The sequence below is a fragment of the Colius striatus genome, chromosome 1 (assembly GCF_028858725.1).
Source record: "Colius striatus isolate bColStr4 chromosome 1, bColStr4.1.hap1, whole genome shotgun sequence".
Classification (NCBI taxonomy): Eukaryota; Metazoa; Chordata; class Aves; order Coliiformes; family Coliidae; genus Colius; species Colius striatus.
In genome coordinates, this window is record NC_084759.1 from 125,218,871 (window position 1) to 125,236,569 (window position 17,699).

General features: G+C 41.6%; 1 protein-coding gene across 1 annotated transcript in view; it reads right to left on the reverse strand.

Moving 5' to 3' along the window:
* The window catches only part of LOC104560455 (ephrin type-B receptor 5), a 70,215-nt gene that overhangs the window by 29,818 nt on the left and 22,698 nt on the right, over positions 1–17,699 (reverse strand). Inside the window, exons 3-4 of the mRNA XM_061988783.1 lie at positions 14,135–14,199; positions 8,811–9,507 (exon numbers count right to left, since the gene is read on the reverse strand). Of these exons, the coding sequence (XP_061844767.1) occupies positions 8,811–9,507; positions 14,135–14,199 (762 nt within the window). The remainder of the gene's footprint in view (positions 1–8,810; positions 9,508–14,134; positions 14,200–17,699) is intronic.

Below are 17,699 nucleotides of genomic sequence, written 5' to 3' on the forward strand. Positions count from 1 at the left end.
TAATCCTTTAATGCTTGTGGTGACGATGAGAGGTGTCTGGGGGCAAGAGAAAAGTAAATGACACTCCTATGTTCAAGAAAGAAGACCCAGGGAAATGCAGGCAGTTCAGTCTCACCTTGATCCCTGGGAAGATGATGGAACAGCTCATCTAGGAAACCTTTTCCAGGCCCATGATTCACAACAAAGTAATTGTGAGTAGACAGCTTGGCTTCTCAAAGGGGAACTCAGGCACGACTAGCTTGAGAAACGACATTAAAGGACACAAAGTGTAATGAAAAGCAGTACAGAAGAGACTTATCAGTCAAGTTCAACTGACTTAACAGAAACAGCAGATGAAGAACTATGGAGTGGAATCTGTATCAGGTTAGGAGTGAAGATTTCTCCACAGTGATTACTTTTGTATTGTCTAGTGAATAAAAATAGTTACTACAAAAATCTATAATCTCATGCTGGTATTTCCAGGAGAGAGAGTGAATACAGAGAAACTGTCATTCTGTCCATAGGTAGCTCTCTTTCCAAATGGAAACAGCAAAAATAGTCCCTTATGAGGAAAGACTGTGGGAACTGGGGCTGTTTAGTCTAGAGAAGAGAAACTGAGGGGGAATGAGGGGGGAATCTCATTAATATTTACAAGTATATAAATGGTGGATGTCAGCAGGTTGGGGCATCCCCTTTTTCTACTGTATGTAGTGACAGGACAAGGGGTAATGGGATGAAGCTGGAACAAGAAAGTTCTATCTAAACATTAGAAAAAACTCTTTTACTGTGAGGGTGAGGGAGCCCTGGCACAGGCTGCCCTTCCTTCTCTGGAGGTCTTCAAAACCTATGTGACCTGATTAGGTGGACCTGCCTTGGTAGAGGGGTTGGACTAGATGATCTCTTGAGGTTCCTTCCAATCCCTACCATGAAATCATACAGCATACCATAAGCAAAGCTGATTTGCAGTGATTAAACATGATTCACATTGCTCTCACCTTCCTAATAAAAAGATAGTTGCAGAAAAAAAAAAAAAAAACCAAAAAACCAAAAACAACTAAGACCAGAAAAATACTATGAGCTAAAATTTGCAGATTGTTATATTTTACACTTGCAGTTGTGGCCAATAAGGCTGGACTGACTACATTAGACCCTAACTGGCCTCCATGTAGTTAAAGAATGTCCTCCACAAGCAGGGACTACAGCTATTGCACATTTTCTGCGTCTACCTAAACACTGATCCCTGCCTCTGCATCTAGTCAGGGTGCTGCTTTCACTCATGAGCACTTTCATCCCATTCCAAAATTACCCTAATATATGCTAGCTCACTGCACTCAGGTCGTTAGTCCACAGATGGCAACAATAATTTTTCGTATGATATGAAGCTTTTCCTAGCATTGCCTCAGGCCAGTCACTCTATAAATAGTATATCAAAGGTCAAATTAAGAGGAAAGAAAAAAAAAATCCCCTGGCAATCTAAATAGGCAAAAGCCATTTCCTTCTTTGTCATCAGTTACAGTGAGCTAGGGCTGTCATTTTACACACAGATAGAATCCAGTTCATCTTTGTTTCTGAAGGATCCCTTTTTTCACACCATGAGTTCTTTCAGTTTTCATATACCTTATATTCCCTTCTTACTGCAGATCATGCCATCATGTCCACTTGCTGAGGTCCTAGAATCTCTGCAGGTGACTACTGAGGTCATTGGAGACAGTCATAATAAATATCCAAGCTGAAGCAAACCCATCATCACTAGGACAAGCATGTTTTGCTTTAGTCCACTTCAAGATCATGTCAAAGAAAGTCCAAACAAGAGCAGCTTCTGCTGAAACACCTCCACTGTGTGCCTGCAGAACAACTTCACACAGAACACCAACACCAGTTAAGCCACAGGCTTTGTTACTGGGTATAGTAGAACTTGATTCACAATATTCAATGCAAGGACAGGGGTTGCAGAGCTAGCACCTCAGGGGGCAGAGCAAGCTGCCACTTCCCATCAACTCAAGGTTACTATGAAAGGAGAAGGCAGAGTTCAGAGTGCACAAGCGCTTTTCTCTCAGCTTGTCTCAGTCATTTTGCTTATCTTGGCACAGTGTCAGAATGCCACAATTCAGCTGGGCATAGCTCATCTCTGAGACACTGACCCAATTTTCTTCCCAACAATTGCCCCTAGTTGCCTGTATTTCTCATGAGAGAAAAGTTCCACATAGAAGGTTAGATAAGCTGTTTCTGATAGATTTCTAACAACAAATATCAAAACCAGCAGAGAAAAGAATTGGAATCACAGGGTGTGGAACAATAAGTAAGGAAAAAAAGAAGATAATTTGGCCCAATGCACCAAATATTATTATCAATAGTGAGTTTAACTTAACATTAAAGCTCTTAGGAGAGACTAAGACACTGGGTTTGTTCATTTTAAAGAACAGAAGGCTGGACAGAGGACACATGGCTGGCATCAGCCACCTAATAGGAGGATATGAAGATGTACGTATAAGGTGGTACAAGTTGGAGCAGGTGAATTCCACAAGCCCCTAAAATGTATATCCTGTGGTTTTAAAGGAAGTATCTTTTAAGTGATTCAAATTTGAGAATAGCTTCTTGTGCACTTTTTTTTGCTAATAGTATATGCATATTTCAGCAGAATACTGCAGATCATAGAATCAGAAAAGACCTTTAAGATCAAGTCCAACTACCAACCTCACACTGCCAAGTCCATTACTAAACTAAAATATATCCCTCAGCACTTATTTATGAATCTTTTGAATATCTCTAGAGATGGTTACTCCATTACCTCCCTGGGCAGCCCGTTCCAAGGCTTAATAACCTCCAAAAAGCTTATGCTTTAACAAAAATCTTAACATTTCCTTAGCATTACACACTGAAAAAAAGTTCCTCCAGGCTAGTAAGGAAGGGCAACTTTTAACAATACAAAAAATCATGAAATATTCTTCCCAAATGAGCCCTCAAACATCTGTGTGCACAGTTACTAGCTCTGGTAACTATAAGTAATACAGATATGATTCCTGTGCAATCAGAAGGGATTACATACAGCTACAGGACATGGACAATTTTATCAATTTCTCCTCTCTATCTGACTTCCTCATACACATTTGCATCCCACAGACAAGGAGGCAGAAGACAGGCAGACCTTTTGCTTTCCTAGTAGCCTTAGAAATATCCAGGGAAAGAAGAGAAGAAGCTGTATGGTGGGTTAACCTTGGTAAACAAAACCAAAGATAAAAATATCACCTTTCCTCCCCCTTCTCCCAAGGTCAACTCTTTTCACTCCAAACTCTTCTACTCCACCCAAACATCACAGGGTAGGATAGGTGGAGCGGGGTGCAGTCTCTCTGTCACACCTTCCCACATACTTTTCCCTGTCCTACTGTGGAGTCTCCATGAGCCACAGTTCCTACAGGAAATATCCATCTGCTCCAGTGTGGGGTCCTTCACAGGTTGCAGTGTGGGTATCTGCTCTGGTGTGGGTTCTTCCACAAGCTACAGAGAATAGCTGTTCCAGCACCTGGAGTACTCCCTCTCCTCCTTCTCTGACCTCGGAGTTCCCTCTGAGTAGGGAACTAATTTGGGAATTTATTTGGATTTGGATTTGACTTTTTGAAAAAAAAAATAATAATAAATTCTGTATTATTAAATTCATAGTTCTATTTCAGTGATTTCTCTAGTTAAGAGCTTACCTTACTTCTTCATTTGGACGGTAGCTTGGTAATTTTCCAAGCACATATGGTACCCCACAATGTCGTTTTTGAAATATTTTTAAAAACATCTCAGTTGTGAATTCTGAGTACTATTTTCAAAAGCATCTGGTAACAAATTCTGTGTGACTTGGGAGTCTATAGACCATGGAAGGAAGGGATGGCCTCTTGGGATGAATATAATCGTCAGAGGATGTAGGGAGGCAACTAGGAAAGCTAAAGCCTCGTTGGAGTTGTACCTTGCAAGGAGGTCAAGGACAGCAAGAAGGGCTTCTTCAAATACACTGCAGATAAAACTAATGCTAGAGGCAATGCAGGCCCACTGTTGAATGAGGCAGGTGCCCTGGTGACAGAGGATACAGAGAGGAAGAGTTACTGAATGCCTTCTTTGCCTCTGTCTATACTACTGGAGACTGTCCTCAAGAGCCCCAGATTCTAGAGGAAGCCGGGTTAAAGGAGGAGTTTTGTTTGGTTGATGAGGACTGGGTTAAGGATCAGCTGAGGAAGCTGGATGAACGTAAATCCATGGGCCCCAATGGGATGCACCTGCAGATGCTGAGGGAGCAGACAGGAGTCATTGCTGGACCACTCTCCATCATCTTCAGTAAGTCATGGAGAACAGAAGAGCTGCCTAAGGACTGGAGGAAAGAAATGTCACTCCAGTCTTCAAAAGAGTAAGAAAGAGGAGCCGGGTAACTACAGACTGGTCAGCCTCAGTGCCATCCCTGGGAAGGTGATGGAACAACCTGTCCTGGGTGCTGTCTCCAGGCATACAAATGACAACAGGGTCAGCAGCAGCAGTCAAAATGGTTTTACTGAAGGGAAGCCATGTTTGACCAACCTGACAGCCTTTTATGAAGATGTAACCAGGTGGATAGATGGTGGTAGCGTAGTGGGTGTGGTTTGTCTTGATTTCAGTAAAGCATTTGACACCATCTCCCACAGCATCCTTGTAGCAAAACTGAGACAGTGTGGGCTGGATAATCAGGTAGTGAGGTGGATTGTTAACTGGTTGACGGGAAGAAGGCAGAGAGTGGTGATCAATGGGGCAGGGTCTAGTTGGAGGCCTGTATCTAGTGGAGTCCCTCAGGGGTCAGTGCTGGGACCAGTATTGTTCAATATATTCATTAATGATCTTGATGAAGGAACAGAGGGCACTGTCAGCAAGTTTGCTGATGATACTAAACTGGGTGGAGTGGCTGACACACCAGAAGGCTGTGCTGCCATTCAGTGAGACCTGGACAGGCTGGAGAGTTGGGCAGAGAGAAATCTAATGAAATTCAACGAGGCCAGAGTGTAGAGTCTTGCATCTGAGAAAGAATAACCCCATGTATCAGTACAGGTTGGGGAATGACCTTTTAGAGGATGGTGTAGGGGAAAGGGACCTTAGGGGCCCTGGTGAACAGCAGGATGAGCATGAGCCAGCAATGTGCCCTCGTGGCCAAGAAGGCCAATGGCATCCTGGGGTGTATTAGAAGGGGTGTGGTTAGTAGGTTGAGAGAGGTTCTTCTCCCCCTCCACTCTACCCTCATGAAACTGCATCTGGGATATTGTGTCCAGTTCTGAGCCCTTCAGTTCAAGAAGGACAGGGAGCTACTGGAGAGAGTTCAGCAGAGGGCCACCAAGATGATGAAAGGAGTGGAGCATCTCCCTTACTGAAACATCTTTCATACCAGGAAAGGCTGCGGGAACTGGAGCCGTTTAGTCTAGAAAAGAGGAGACTGCGGGGAGATCTTATTAACATTTACAAATATCTAAAGGGTGGGTGTCAGGAGGTTGGGACATCCCTTTTTTCTTTAGTAGCTAGCAACAGGACAAGGGGTAATGGGATGAAGCTGGAACACAAAAACTTCCACTTAAATATAAGAAAAAACTATTTCACTGTGAGGGTGATGGAGCAGTGGCACAGGCTGCCCAGAGGGGTTGTGGAGTCTCCTTCCTTGGAGGTCTTCAAGACCCACCTGGACATGTTCCTATGCAATCTCATCTAGGTGAAGCTGCTTCTGCAGGGGGGTTGGACTAGATGATCTCTAAAGGTCCCTTCCAATTCTTACCATTCTATGATTCTATGAAAGGCTGAGGGAGGTGGGGCTCTTCAGCTTGGAGAAGATCAGATCAAGGGGTGATCTTATGAATGCTTACAAATACGTAAAGGCGGGTGTCAAGAGGATGGAGCCAGGCCATTCTCAATGATGTCCAATGATAGGACAAGGGGAAATGGGTACAAGCTAGAACATAAGAGGTTCCAAAGAGACAGAAGGAGTAATTTCTTCACTGTGATGGTAACAGAGCACTGGAACAGGCTTCCCAGATGGGTTGTGGAGTCTCCTTCTTTGGAGACATTCAGAACCCACTTTGACAAGTTCCTGTGTGATCTACTCTAGGAGGTCCTGATCTGACAGGGAGGTTGAACTAGATGGTCTTTCAAGGTCCCTTCCAACTCTTAACATGCTGTGATTCTGTAGTTTTGTGATTTTAGCTAAAAGGCAACTATAAGCAGTGGGAAGTGAATCCCAAGAAAAACATTTTAAAAAAGTTTGTGGGGATTGAAACCAGTAACAACAGTTTTCAGTAATTAATTAATCTGTCAATCTGAGAGAAGACTTGGGAGGACACCTGATCAGTCCAGAATTTTGCAAGCCAGTAGCCTAGGAAGGCCTAATCACCCAGACTTTTTAGCCTTCGATGTGGAAAACCACTTATAGTTGCAGGAAACCATGTAAGGCAAGTTACCCTGTGTGCATGTATCTACAGAAAGAAAAATAGAGATAAGGTCTCAGTCTTCTTTCTTCCTCTGTAAACTGCCATTTTCCTTTCTGACTATTCAGCATGAGAAAACTACTTGGACAAGGTCAAAAGTGAATCTTACACACACCAAACCCCATGTCACCTAGAGGGCTTACTAAAGGATGTTGTTTCACTGTTCTATTTGGAATAAGAAGTTGGCTATGTATTAAGAAGCAGCACAGAGTCTTATGAAACTAAAGAAAGAAAGTATCTTAACTCATGGAAACAGAGGATAAAAGGGCTTCCTATCTATCTGCTCAGAATGGTTCTTGTCAGATTCATTGTTCTAAGTAAAGAGGTAACAGCTGGTCCAGGAAGGACTCCACAGGCTTTCATATGGTGAGGGGGAAGGCAATACCTACACACTCTTCCACTAAAGTATAAGAAGGAAGCTTGCTTCTCCTTCCCATCCTTGGTTCATTCTTCACTCTCGTTAAGAAGATCTCTCTGAAAGATCACCAATAGAAATCTGCCATTGGGCTATTGGTTTTCCTCTGTATTTCATACAGAACACTGTAGCAACTCTGTATCACAATGTACTTAGGAAGAAAGAACATAACAGAGGCAAAGTCCTGGAAAGCACTCCACAAAGAAACACCAAGCAAGGGAATAAACTACACTATCTCAATGTAGCTCTACTCAGACAGACAGCAACATACTGTAGAGTAGGAGAAGAGATCAGAAACAGTGATTAAGTCAGAGGAATTTATGAGAAACATGAGGAAAGACAACTTTCAAGCATTAAGGTTCATTATTTGGTTGTCTTTGGCTGTTTAAGCAGCTCACGGAGTCTCAAGAAGTAAATCATGGGACTAGTGTTTTACAGTTTGATAAGATTCTCATAATTTCAGTTATTCCTTAAAATATTTACCATTTTCATCTATCTCCAGCTTCTGTGATAATGTGGCTGCAAGGGAGTATCATCTTTCATGGAAGACTACAAAAAAGGGAAGATAGATTTTTTTTAAATCCCTTTTTTATTTGCTGAGCCCAATTTCCACATTTTTGGAGTGATTAAGTCTATTATTTGCTATTAAATTATTGACTGGCAGTTTACTTGGATTGTGAACTAGTCATGCTACTGATGCAGGCAACAAAGCTAGTGCCATATAGAGCTGCTCTGTGTCCATATGAGCTTTCTGTCTCAGCAGCAGCACTATATCAATGTAGTTACATTTCTTTCAGGATCAGTACAACACAAAGGCACACACATTTTAAACACTGTCAAAGCTTAAATAAAAACCACTTAACCAATTTTAATTGCTTTATAAGTCTCCAGCACAATGAACTGTATTTTAATAAAATCATTTTGCATGACTCCAATCACTTAATGAAACGGGAATTTAAGGTAACACAGTGACAATCAGTAACTACCCATTGCATTTATACTTGGTATTAACCACAGTATTTGTAATATCAATGTCCCAGTTGAACTCTTCAGAGTAAAGAATAAAATCAAACTCTCAGAATAAATTACAATCCAACTTTAAAATTGTGTCTCCAGACAAAACTGGGTTCCACATATATTTATTTTTTACAATACTAAATGTGGTGCAGCAACATTTTACATTGCTGAGAGATCTTGAGTAGATGCATAGTAAAACCAAGGAAGCCCAGAACAACATTATACACAAAATTATCTAACCAACACAAGATGTTTGGTCTAACAGACTGTTTTCAGCTTGACATAAGAAGACAAACATGACATTACACTGGCCAATAACATTACTGGGTGATAAGTAATTTATTTTACTTCTTCCTACAAGCATTTCACAGAAATTATCATTGGTTCCAGAGCAGAGAGCATATTAAAGGCCCCTATGAATAATTTTTCTTACTAAGTCAGGCTTATAGATATCTGCTGTATATTCCCTGATGAGGCTGCTGACATTTCTCCTGTTCTTCTTATCACTGGTGCCAACAGCACTAGCATGAGGGCTTAAACTAGTTAGGATGGTAAGAGTACATTAGCTCTGGGCTCAGCTCTGCTCCATGCGGCACCTCTAACACTGTTGCTTCTTGGTAAGGAAGTGGCACTATGTTAAACCTGTCTAGTTAGAATTCTCGATAATTCTACATATGTAACCTAACAGGCTGTCTCTGTTGGCAGCTTGAACTAAGGCCTGAGTTGAGTTTCCAACCATGTTGTTAGTACCAAGAAGTGGTTGCTCCAACTCCAGTCTGAGGTGCTAAAAGTGGCAAAAGAGGCTGCTGCTCTGTGAGAAATTATTCAATCTCCTAGCTCTGCAAACTTTAGGCAAATGCTAAATACTATTAACACAGAGAACCAACAAAGATGTATTTGACTAAGGGGGGGGAAAAAGGGTCTCTCACCTTGACAGGCCCGTTCATCATCAACAGGCTGGTAGCCAGCCTTGCAGGTGCATCGTCCAATGGCCACCATCCACTCCCCTTCTCCATTGCAGTGCAACCGAACACCTGAAGATCCAGTCATGATTGTCTCTTTAGCGTTTGGTACACACGCCCCTGGTGACTCCACCAGTGAAATTCTCTCCCCTCCAGCAAAAGTTTCAGGGAAAGAGGCAAATCCTTTCACCACAGCTGGGCACTTGTAGAAAAAGACTTGGATTGCCACCAGCGACATGCAGGCTCCTGAGTCTTGGAAAGCCAGGTAAAAGCCATGCTTGGTGAGTGGCCCAAAGCTACGTACTTGAACATTCATCTTTACCACCTTCCCAGTGCTGTCTACCTGGGAAAAACTTTCATCAGCTGCAATAGTATCCACTTTGGTCCAGGGGCCCTCACGCCATTCTGGCAGCTCCTGAGAGGCTATGTCAGCCTCCGACTGGTGGTAGTAAAGTGTAAAAGTCTCCTTGCAAGAAGAGGCTACAATGCGCATGCTGGCACAGTCTCTCACTGAGAAATGAAGGCGGACGTGAACTCGGTGGGCTCCGCGTCGCTCTATGAAGTGAGTACGCAACCAGTTATTCTGACCTGGTTCAGCCACGTTACAGACTTGAAAGGTTCGGATCGGGCGCTTCTTGTCATCCAGGACACTTACCTCATCCCACTGTAATGGATATATGGGAGAGAAAAGAGAGAAGAAATAGTAAAAAACAAAAAACAATTCAGTGTTCAACTGCACAAAAAATACAGGACAGGCCTTCTTCTTCCCCTCCTTTCTCCTGATCATGTCTATGACAAGACTTGAACTTGCTAATGCCATGTACAGCACAGCACTCTAGACAGGACAAAGTATGATCCTGTATAGAAGAGCTGTTAAATCTTGCAAGTAAGAATTGTTGTGACAGAAAATATAGTTCATGCAAATCAAATGGCATCCAGAATTTAAAAATCAGTCACACTTTCTTATCTCCTATTTTCTCATCTCTTATCTCCAAAGACAAGACGCATAATACAGACAAATGAGACAGAGAAACAAGACACCAGTCTTAGGAGAAAATGTTAAAGCAGAAGTCCCTTCTACCCCACTTTATCACAGTTGGAGCTGTGCTCTATCATCTCCAATGAACACATGCCAACTCAGCATGGCCACTATGGGGACAGGTCCAGGATGTGTAGAGAGTGATAAGGTCTCCCCTGAGCCTTCTTTTCTCCAGGTCTTTTCTCCAGGCTCCACAAGACCTTCTCTGTTCATGAACAAAAGGTCCAGCAGGGTGTCTTCCCTGGTTGGTTCACTTCCCAGCTGTGTGAGGAAGTTATCCTCCACACACTCCAGGAACCTCCCGGTTTGTTCCCTCTCTGCTGTGTTGTATTTCCAGCAGATATCTGAGAAGTTGAAGTCCCCAACAAGAAAGTGACTGCAAGATTTCTCAAAAAAATCCACATTCGCTCTTTCATGTGAGAACTAATGATGTGTCAACAAGAAGTCTAAGGTCAGTTGTCATGGGTTTGTGTAGAGGTACTTTTTGCTTGGTAACAGGAGGAGGGGGCTGCAGTGCTGGTCCCATAAACAGTTCTGGAAACATCCTCCATCTTTGAACTGGACTCACCACCATCCTGGCCATGTCAATCTGGCACATCTGCCATCACTATTTATGAAAAGAAATCTGAGCCAGAAGAGAAGGTGTAAGAGTGGTACAAGATGGAGGTGACCATGCAGACCCAACAGTCAGGGAAGGAGGAAGGAAGGAGGAGCACCAGACCGGAGACCCCTCTGCAAGCCGTGGCAAGAACACAGGCTGTGTCCCTGCAACCCATGGAGGGCAATGGCAGGACTGAGAGCCACCAGCAGCTCTGTATGAGTGCACCCACATGGGCGGGAGACTATGTGAGGAGGTGGCCATGGCGCAGGCTGTGCTGGAGAGTCTGTGGGGTGCGGAGACCCACATGGGAGGTGGAGAGGAGCTGCAGCCCTCAGATGAACTCATGTTGGAGCAGCCCATGCATGTGAGAGACCCCGCGCTGGAGCAGGAAGGACCAGAGAGGAGTACATCTGCCTTGAGGACGACAAGTGGCAGGAGCCATCAGAACAGGACTAACTGCATCCCCTGTTCCCCACCTCCCTGTGCTCCTCAGGGAGAAAGGAGATAAAAGTACCAGGATCAGGGCTCTGAGCCTAGGAAGAGGAGTGGGGTGAAGGTGGTCTTAAAGGACTAGTTGTGCTCTTCATCATTGTACTACTGTGTTGTTTTCTGTTTTTTTATGGTTCTGATTGGTGGTGGATTAAAATAATTTTTGTTTTCTTCCCCAAGTTGAGTAGCCTCATCTGTTTTGCCTGGGACTGTAAGTGGCAATTGAGCTCTCTGTGTCCTTAGGAGATTCCAAAGGCCCTTAGTACTTATGGATGGTCCTGGTCCTTTGTTCGTGGACAGCCCTAAACCATTACACCAATAAAAAGAGATTTCAGCACCCTGGGAACAATGCTAAAGAAAAAAAAAATCAGGTACAGGTAGTATTTTCCTTAAACCCGAATAACCTTGAGAGACTTTGGAAGAAAGAGGTAATTCCAAGATATCAACATCTGGGCTTCAGGACTGGTGCTTCCACCAAAACTATTGGGTTTATAACTATCGAAGAGTCTTTGAGGCACAAGGTATGCTGAGGCCTAACAGAACCCACCTGTCCCGAAGAGCGAAACACATCTTTGCACATAAGCTGGTAGGACTGATTAAGAGGGCTTTAATCTAGAATCAAAAAGGAAAGGGGATACCAACAGGAGAGCTGATGGTAAGCGAAAGGTTGGTATGGTATCATCTAAGAATGGCAATACTAGTGGTAACATGGGAGCATGAAGGCCTCAGGAGTACATCTGAAATGCTTATACACCAATGCATGCAGTATGAGAAACAAACAGGAAGCATTAGTCAATTCCCAGAGCTATAATATTATTAGTATTACTGAGTCTTGGTGGAATGAGTTGCACAATTGGTGTGCTGGGATGGAGTACTACAGGTTTCTCAGGAGGTGGAGGAGTTGCTCTGTATATAAGGAAGAGGCTTGATTGCAAAGCCCGCACAGTTAGTGATAATGTGTTTGAAATGATCTACATGGGGATCGGGGGATGGAAAACAAAAGAGATGTTGTAGTTGGTATCTACTACCTATAGCCCAGCTAGGATGTTAGTATGAGTTATTCTACAGGAAATTAGGGGAAATTTCAGGATCAGTAGCCCTTGACCTCATGGGAGATTTCAACTTCCCAGACATCAACTGGGAACACCATACTACTGTGATGAGTAGTCTGGAAGATTCATGATGTTTGCTGGAGATAATTTCTTGTTGCTAATACTCAATGAGCCAACTAGGAAAGATGCCCTCCTAGACTTGCTATTTGTCAACAGAGATGGGCTCATGGGAGATGTGACGGCAGGTGGCTGTCTTGGCCACAGCGATAACAAAATGGTTGCTTCAGTGTAATGAGTGAAAAGGACAGAAGAGTTTCTACCTTGGATTTCAAGACAGTAAACTTTAAGCTATTCAGGTGGCTACTTAGTGTCCCCTGGGAAACTGCTTTTGAAGGCTTAGGAGTCCATAAACGCCCATCGTTTTTTAAGAACTGCCTTTTAGAAGCATAGGAGCAGGCATCTGCAGCAAGTTGGAATAGTCAACCAAGTGATGTAGAAGATCATCTTGGCTCAACAAGGAACTCCACATGGCACATAAGAGGAAAAAGAAATGGTATGATTTCTCAAAATGAGGTTAGGCTTCACAGGAAGATTACAGAACTGTGGTTCATATATGCAGCAAAAAGACACAAATGGCCAAATCTCCATTACAGTTGAAATTGGCCAGTTTTGTATCAGACAATAAGAAAGGCTTTTTGAAATACATTAATAGCAAGAAGAGATCTAAAGAATACATTAGACCAATACTTGTTAAAGAAGGTCACCTGACAAATAGGGTGCAGGATGCCTCTGGACAAGTTGTCCAACTGTGGGATAAGCAGGTACACAGTGCGCTGAGTGAAGAACTGGCTGAATGGCAGAGCTCAATGGGTAAGTGGGGCTATCTCTGGTGACTGGTCACCAGCGGTGTTCCTCAGAGCTCAATTCTAGGGATGGTTCAATTTAATAAATTTACCAGTGATCTGGATGCAAGAGATGAATGCACCACTCAGCAAGTTTGCTGATGATACCAGACTGGGAGGTGCTGTTGACTCTCTGGAGGAACAAGAGGCCTTGCAGAGGTATTTAGATAAGATTGAAGAATTGGGCAATTATTAGGAGCATGAAATTTAACCAGAACAAATGCTATATTCTGCATCTGGGACAGAGGAATGCCAGATACAAGAATACTCTGGGAGAGGAGTGTCTGGAGAGGAGCATTGCAGAAAGGGATCTGGGGTTGCTGCAAACTCAATACCAGTCAGCAGTATGCTCAGGCAACCAAGAGGGTAAACCATGGTCTGGGGTGCATTTAACACAGCAGAAGCAGCCTGTGAAGAGGTGATTATCCTGCTGTACTCAGCCTTGGTGTGCCCTCACCTTCAGTACTGTATGCAGTTCTGGGCCCTGCAATTTAAGAATGATGTGAAGGTTCTTGAATGCATCCAGAGGAGGGCAACAAAGTTGGTGAAAGGTCTGGAAGGCATGTCCTGTGAGGAGAGGCCATGGACACTTGGTCTGTCTAGTTTGGACAAAAGAAAGCTGAGGGGTGACCTCATTGCTCTCTGAAGCTTCTTGAAGAGAGGAAGTAGAGAGGGAGGTGCTGAGCTCTCCTCCCTGGTACCCAGTGATAAAATCCATGGGAATGGTTCAAAGCTGTGTCAGGGGAGGTTCAGACTTGACGATAGGAGGGTGGTCAAATACTGGAACCAGCTTCCTAGTGAGGTGGTTGATGTCTCAAGCCTATTAGTGTTTAAAAGGCATTTGGACAATGCCCTTACTATCATCCTTCACCTTTTGGTCAGCCCTGAATTGGTCAGACAGTTGGACTAGATGTCCTTTCCAACTGAAACAATCTAGTCTAGTCTAGTCTTCTGTGTGGAGGGATGCCAGGAGACTTCATCAGTATTTTTGAAGGACAGTGTAAGAAAGAGGGTGGGCAGATGACAACAGTATCCCATCCAGTGTCTTCTCTTAACAACCTGGCTTTGCACAACATACCATTTATAAATTGTTATGTACAAAATCCATAAAACAAGTCTCACTGGTTCCATTTTCCCTTTCTTCATCAGATGAATGCATGCCTTCCCAGCAGAGGTGTAGTATAGAAGAGGATAAGGGAAATGCTTACCCCATCAGAAGGGTGAGTGGTCCAGCCAAACTCTGAGGTCTGTCCAGTTGTATCCAGAAGTATTTCTGTTCATATTAAGAAAAAAAAAAAAAAAAAGTTATTTTGTGTTTTTCCAAGTTAGGGTAAAATCTTATCTGTCCCTCACAAGATTGTCTCTGAAAAAAAATAACCCCCCCCCCCCACCCCGCCTTCAATCTGCTGATCCTGTGATAGCCTGAAAGAAGTTGAGTCAGGGTGCTTAAATCTCTTATTAGGTTATTCAAGTTCCCCTGTCTTTCATTGCTCCTCTGTGCCTGCCTGAGTGTGGGGAGAGGAGCCTTTTGTTACACAAATGAACAAATATATTTATATACTAAGGCTCTTACTTGGAGACAGAATACAGTGAAACCTTCGGGAAGCCTAGAACTTCTTCCAAAATGAAACAGCCGTTGTGGTGAAGTTATAATACATTAATAGCTAGTGATAGTGACAGCTGTAACAAGTATTTTATTTTTCAAGAATGAGTTGATGAAACATCTAAAAAACCAAACAAAAATAGCCAAAAATCCCACCTGTTCATAACAATAGAAAATGCTATTTTTTTAAGTGTCTTTTTTACAGTTCAGCTGTGATTTAACATGAAAACACAAGCTACAGTTATAAAATACGCACATATGTGCAGAAAATATACATATACACAACAGTGTTACAAAAAGAGGATAATATATATACAAACTCAATCTATATGAGCCTTTTTTGCAGTCATTTTTGCAATGCATGTTCCTGTATTACTTCTGTACTCACATCCAATTAATTAAAAAAAAAAAGCTATTTGGAGCCAATGAGGTATGTAGTTAGTGATTCCATAAAACATGATATTTTTAACTACTTGCTATGTGAGAGAAAAATGCTAACACTATCAGAACATCAGAGTTGTCATTCGCATGTAGGACTTCTCACACCCAAATCAGGAGCTCTATACCATCTGTGAAAGAAATAAATGACAACCAAATGGTCTAGGACATAGAAATACAAGGCAGCACAGCTTTTAAGCTTTACAAATGACTTTCTTTTTCTTTTCACCTTTATTACAGCTCTAGGTAAAATGCCAGGTTTAGCATGCTGCACTAATTCCTCTAATGATGTAAGGAAATAACAAAAAAAGACACTAAATACTTAGTTTTGACTTTGCATATGCATTCATGTTTAAATTATTGTAGCTTTCCTAGTAATACAATATGTATTCTTCCACAGTTAAAGTCATTCTGCAAACACCCACTACTGGGTCTAGAAATGACTATATACTGAAAGTCCTAGATAACAGTGTATTACAAGAATGCTGTTCCTTTTCTGTGAAGCTTTAATTAACTCAGAACTTAAACAGTGTTATTTGCAGCATGAATAGCCTCTACTGGCCTACAAGAGCTAGCCTGCAGCTTATGAAAAGATTTAACACAGGGCTTTGGTACATACCTGGAAATCAGCATGGGGATGTCTTAGAACAGGACTACAGAGTAACATGTTACAGGAGAAAATAAATCAAGTGGAACTGCTGAGACTGACCAGTAGGATAACCCACACACCCTCCATGTCCAGCATAGCCTCATTCACCTTCTGAATCTCTACAACAGGAGATTGCTCTGCTCGGGGCCTTCCAAGCATGTGGCAAAGATGTGGCATGCATAGAAGTGTCAGGAAAGAATTGGGAAGAATGTAACAGAAAATATTTGCTAGAATTTTCGTAACTTCTGAACCCCAAGCAACCAAAGTAAAAAGTTAACTTTACTTTCTTTTTCCCTGAAATAAAATAATTTTTATTTAATTTAATATTTTATTTAAAGTTTTCTTTGTAGATAATAAAACAAAAGGTATTTTTTACTCCAAGGATTACCTTTGAGGGAAGTATAGTTTTCCTCCATTTCAAAATCAAACCAATTCAAGCAATCAATCAATACATTATTTTCATTAACCCAAGATGACAGCCAGTTAACAGAATAACTAAGGGGAAAAGTGAAATAAGAATCCCCGACCTCACAACCCTTTTCTTGCTATTTGCTTTTGCCAAGGAGAAATCTAATAAGGGAGAGGAATTATCCACTCTATATCCTGAATTTCTGGAAGATACTTAGAAAGAAAGACTCTCCATTGTGCAGGCTGGAGTTTGTTGTAAAATTAATGCAGTCACTCACATGCAGAACACATCATTCCTTTGGAATATATTTAATGAGATCTGCCAAATGAACTCCATTTGTGTTTACAGTCATAAACATTTATAACTCAGACAAAGTGAAACCAATATTTCACAGAAAATTCAATTCTATGCCTTAGTAAGAGCTGTTTCATTAACAAGTTGTCACTTGCTCTTAGCTATTTTGACTGTAGTCCATCAGGCATTCTTAAATTCTATGCTTCAGTAACTCTTACAATCAGAAAGGTTAACCTACAAAATTGTTAAAGGATGAATTATAAATAATTACATACATATCTAGAGCCTCACAGAAATAATGTTTCTTTGTAGTTCTTTATGTATTTTTGAGAAAAGAGAAAAAAACTTTTTCCCCATGGCATGTAGCTCAAAAATACCGCTCCCAAAACTAAAACATCAAGAACTCTTGTAAATCCATAGACACTGAGAAATGCAATCCTAATTAAAATTTTTGTGTAATCTTGTTCCCTTTTATAAAGCTAAAATGATAAGTTTACAAATGTCTTCTGTTTCCAAAACAGTTTTCCCTTACGCAGGTTTTTTAATAGACTAAAAACTATGTCTGGAAAATTTTGGACAGATATGCTCATTTCTAGTGAAATCAATGTGTTCAAACACTAGATTTCAATCAAATAAGTTCAGCTGAATCATTTATTGTTGTTTCTAACGCACAATAAGATCGACAAAATCATTTTCAATTGCTTACGAGAACTTCTGAGTCATGAACAGGTAGGTTTAAAGACCCATCAGATTCTGTAAAAGGGTACAGTCTTCCATATATCTGAAAAGCATTCTGCATAAAAAGTATCTGCTCTCTTCATAATGCATAGAAAGATGGCTTGAATACTTTGGCTATTTTTCTTCCCGTCTCTATAGCTTCTCCTTCTCTTCCTGACTATTTACATTAAGATTTTATCAATATTGTTCCCCACTTCCCCCAAAAATTTCAAATAAAACCTAGTTTGGGCCAAAATGTGATTTACATGCAGACTGTTTAAATCTAACTCAAATGCCTAAGAAAAACCTGGAAGAAAAATTACCTTGATTGATTTTCCCACTCAGTCATCCTATTCAGTTAGAGGCAAGACCTATTTTTGACACTATCTAAAACTTCTAAGAAACCTTACAAAAATAAAGACCAAACTTAATAGCGCTTATATTTTTCAACTTAAATTTGAAAGTTGCAGTTCAAGTTTCTACTATATATGATAATGAGTCAACAAAATGGCCATGTGACTTTTTTCTCCTATACGGATAACTCTGTAGTAAAGCAAAGCTTTCTACATAGCTATCATCAGACTTTCCTTCCCCTAATGCATAATTCTTCTTGTCTTTTGACCACAACAAAAATACTCACCTATGAGATGGAAATTAGCTTTG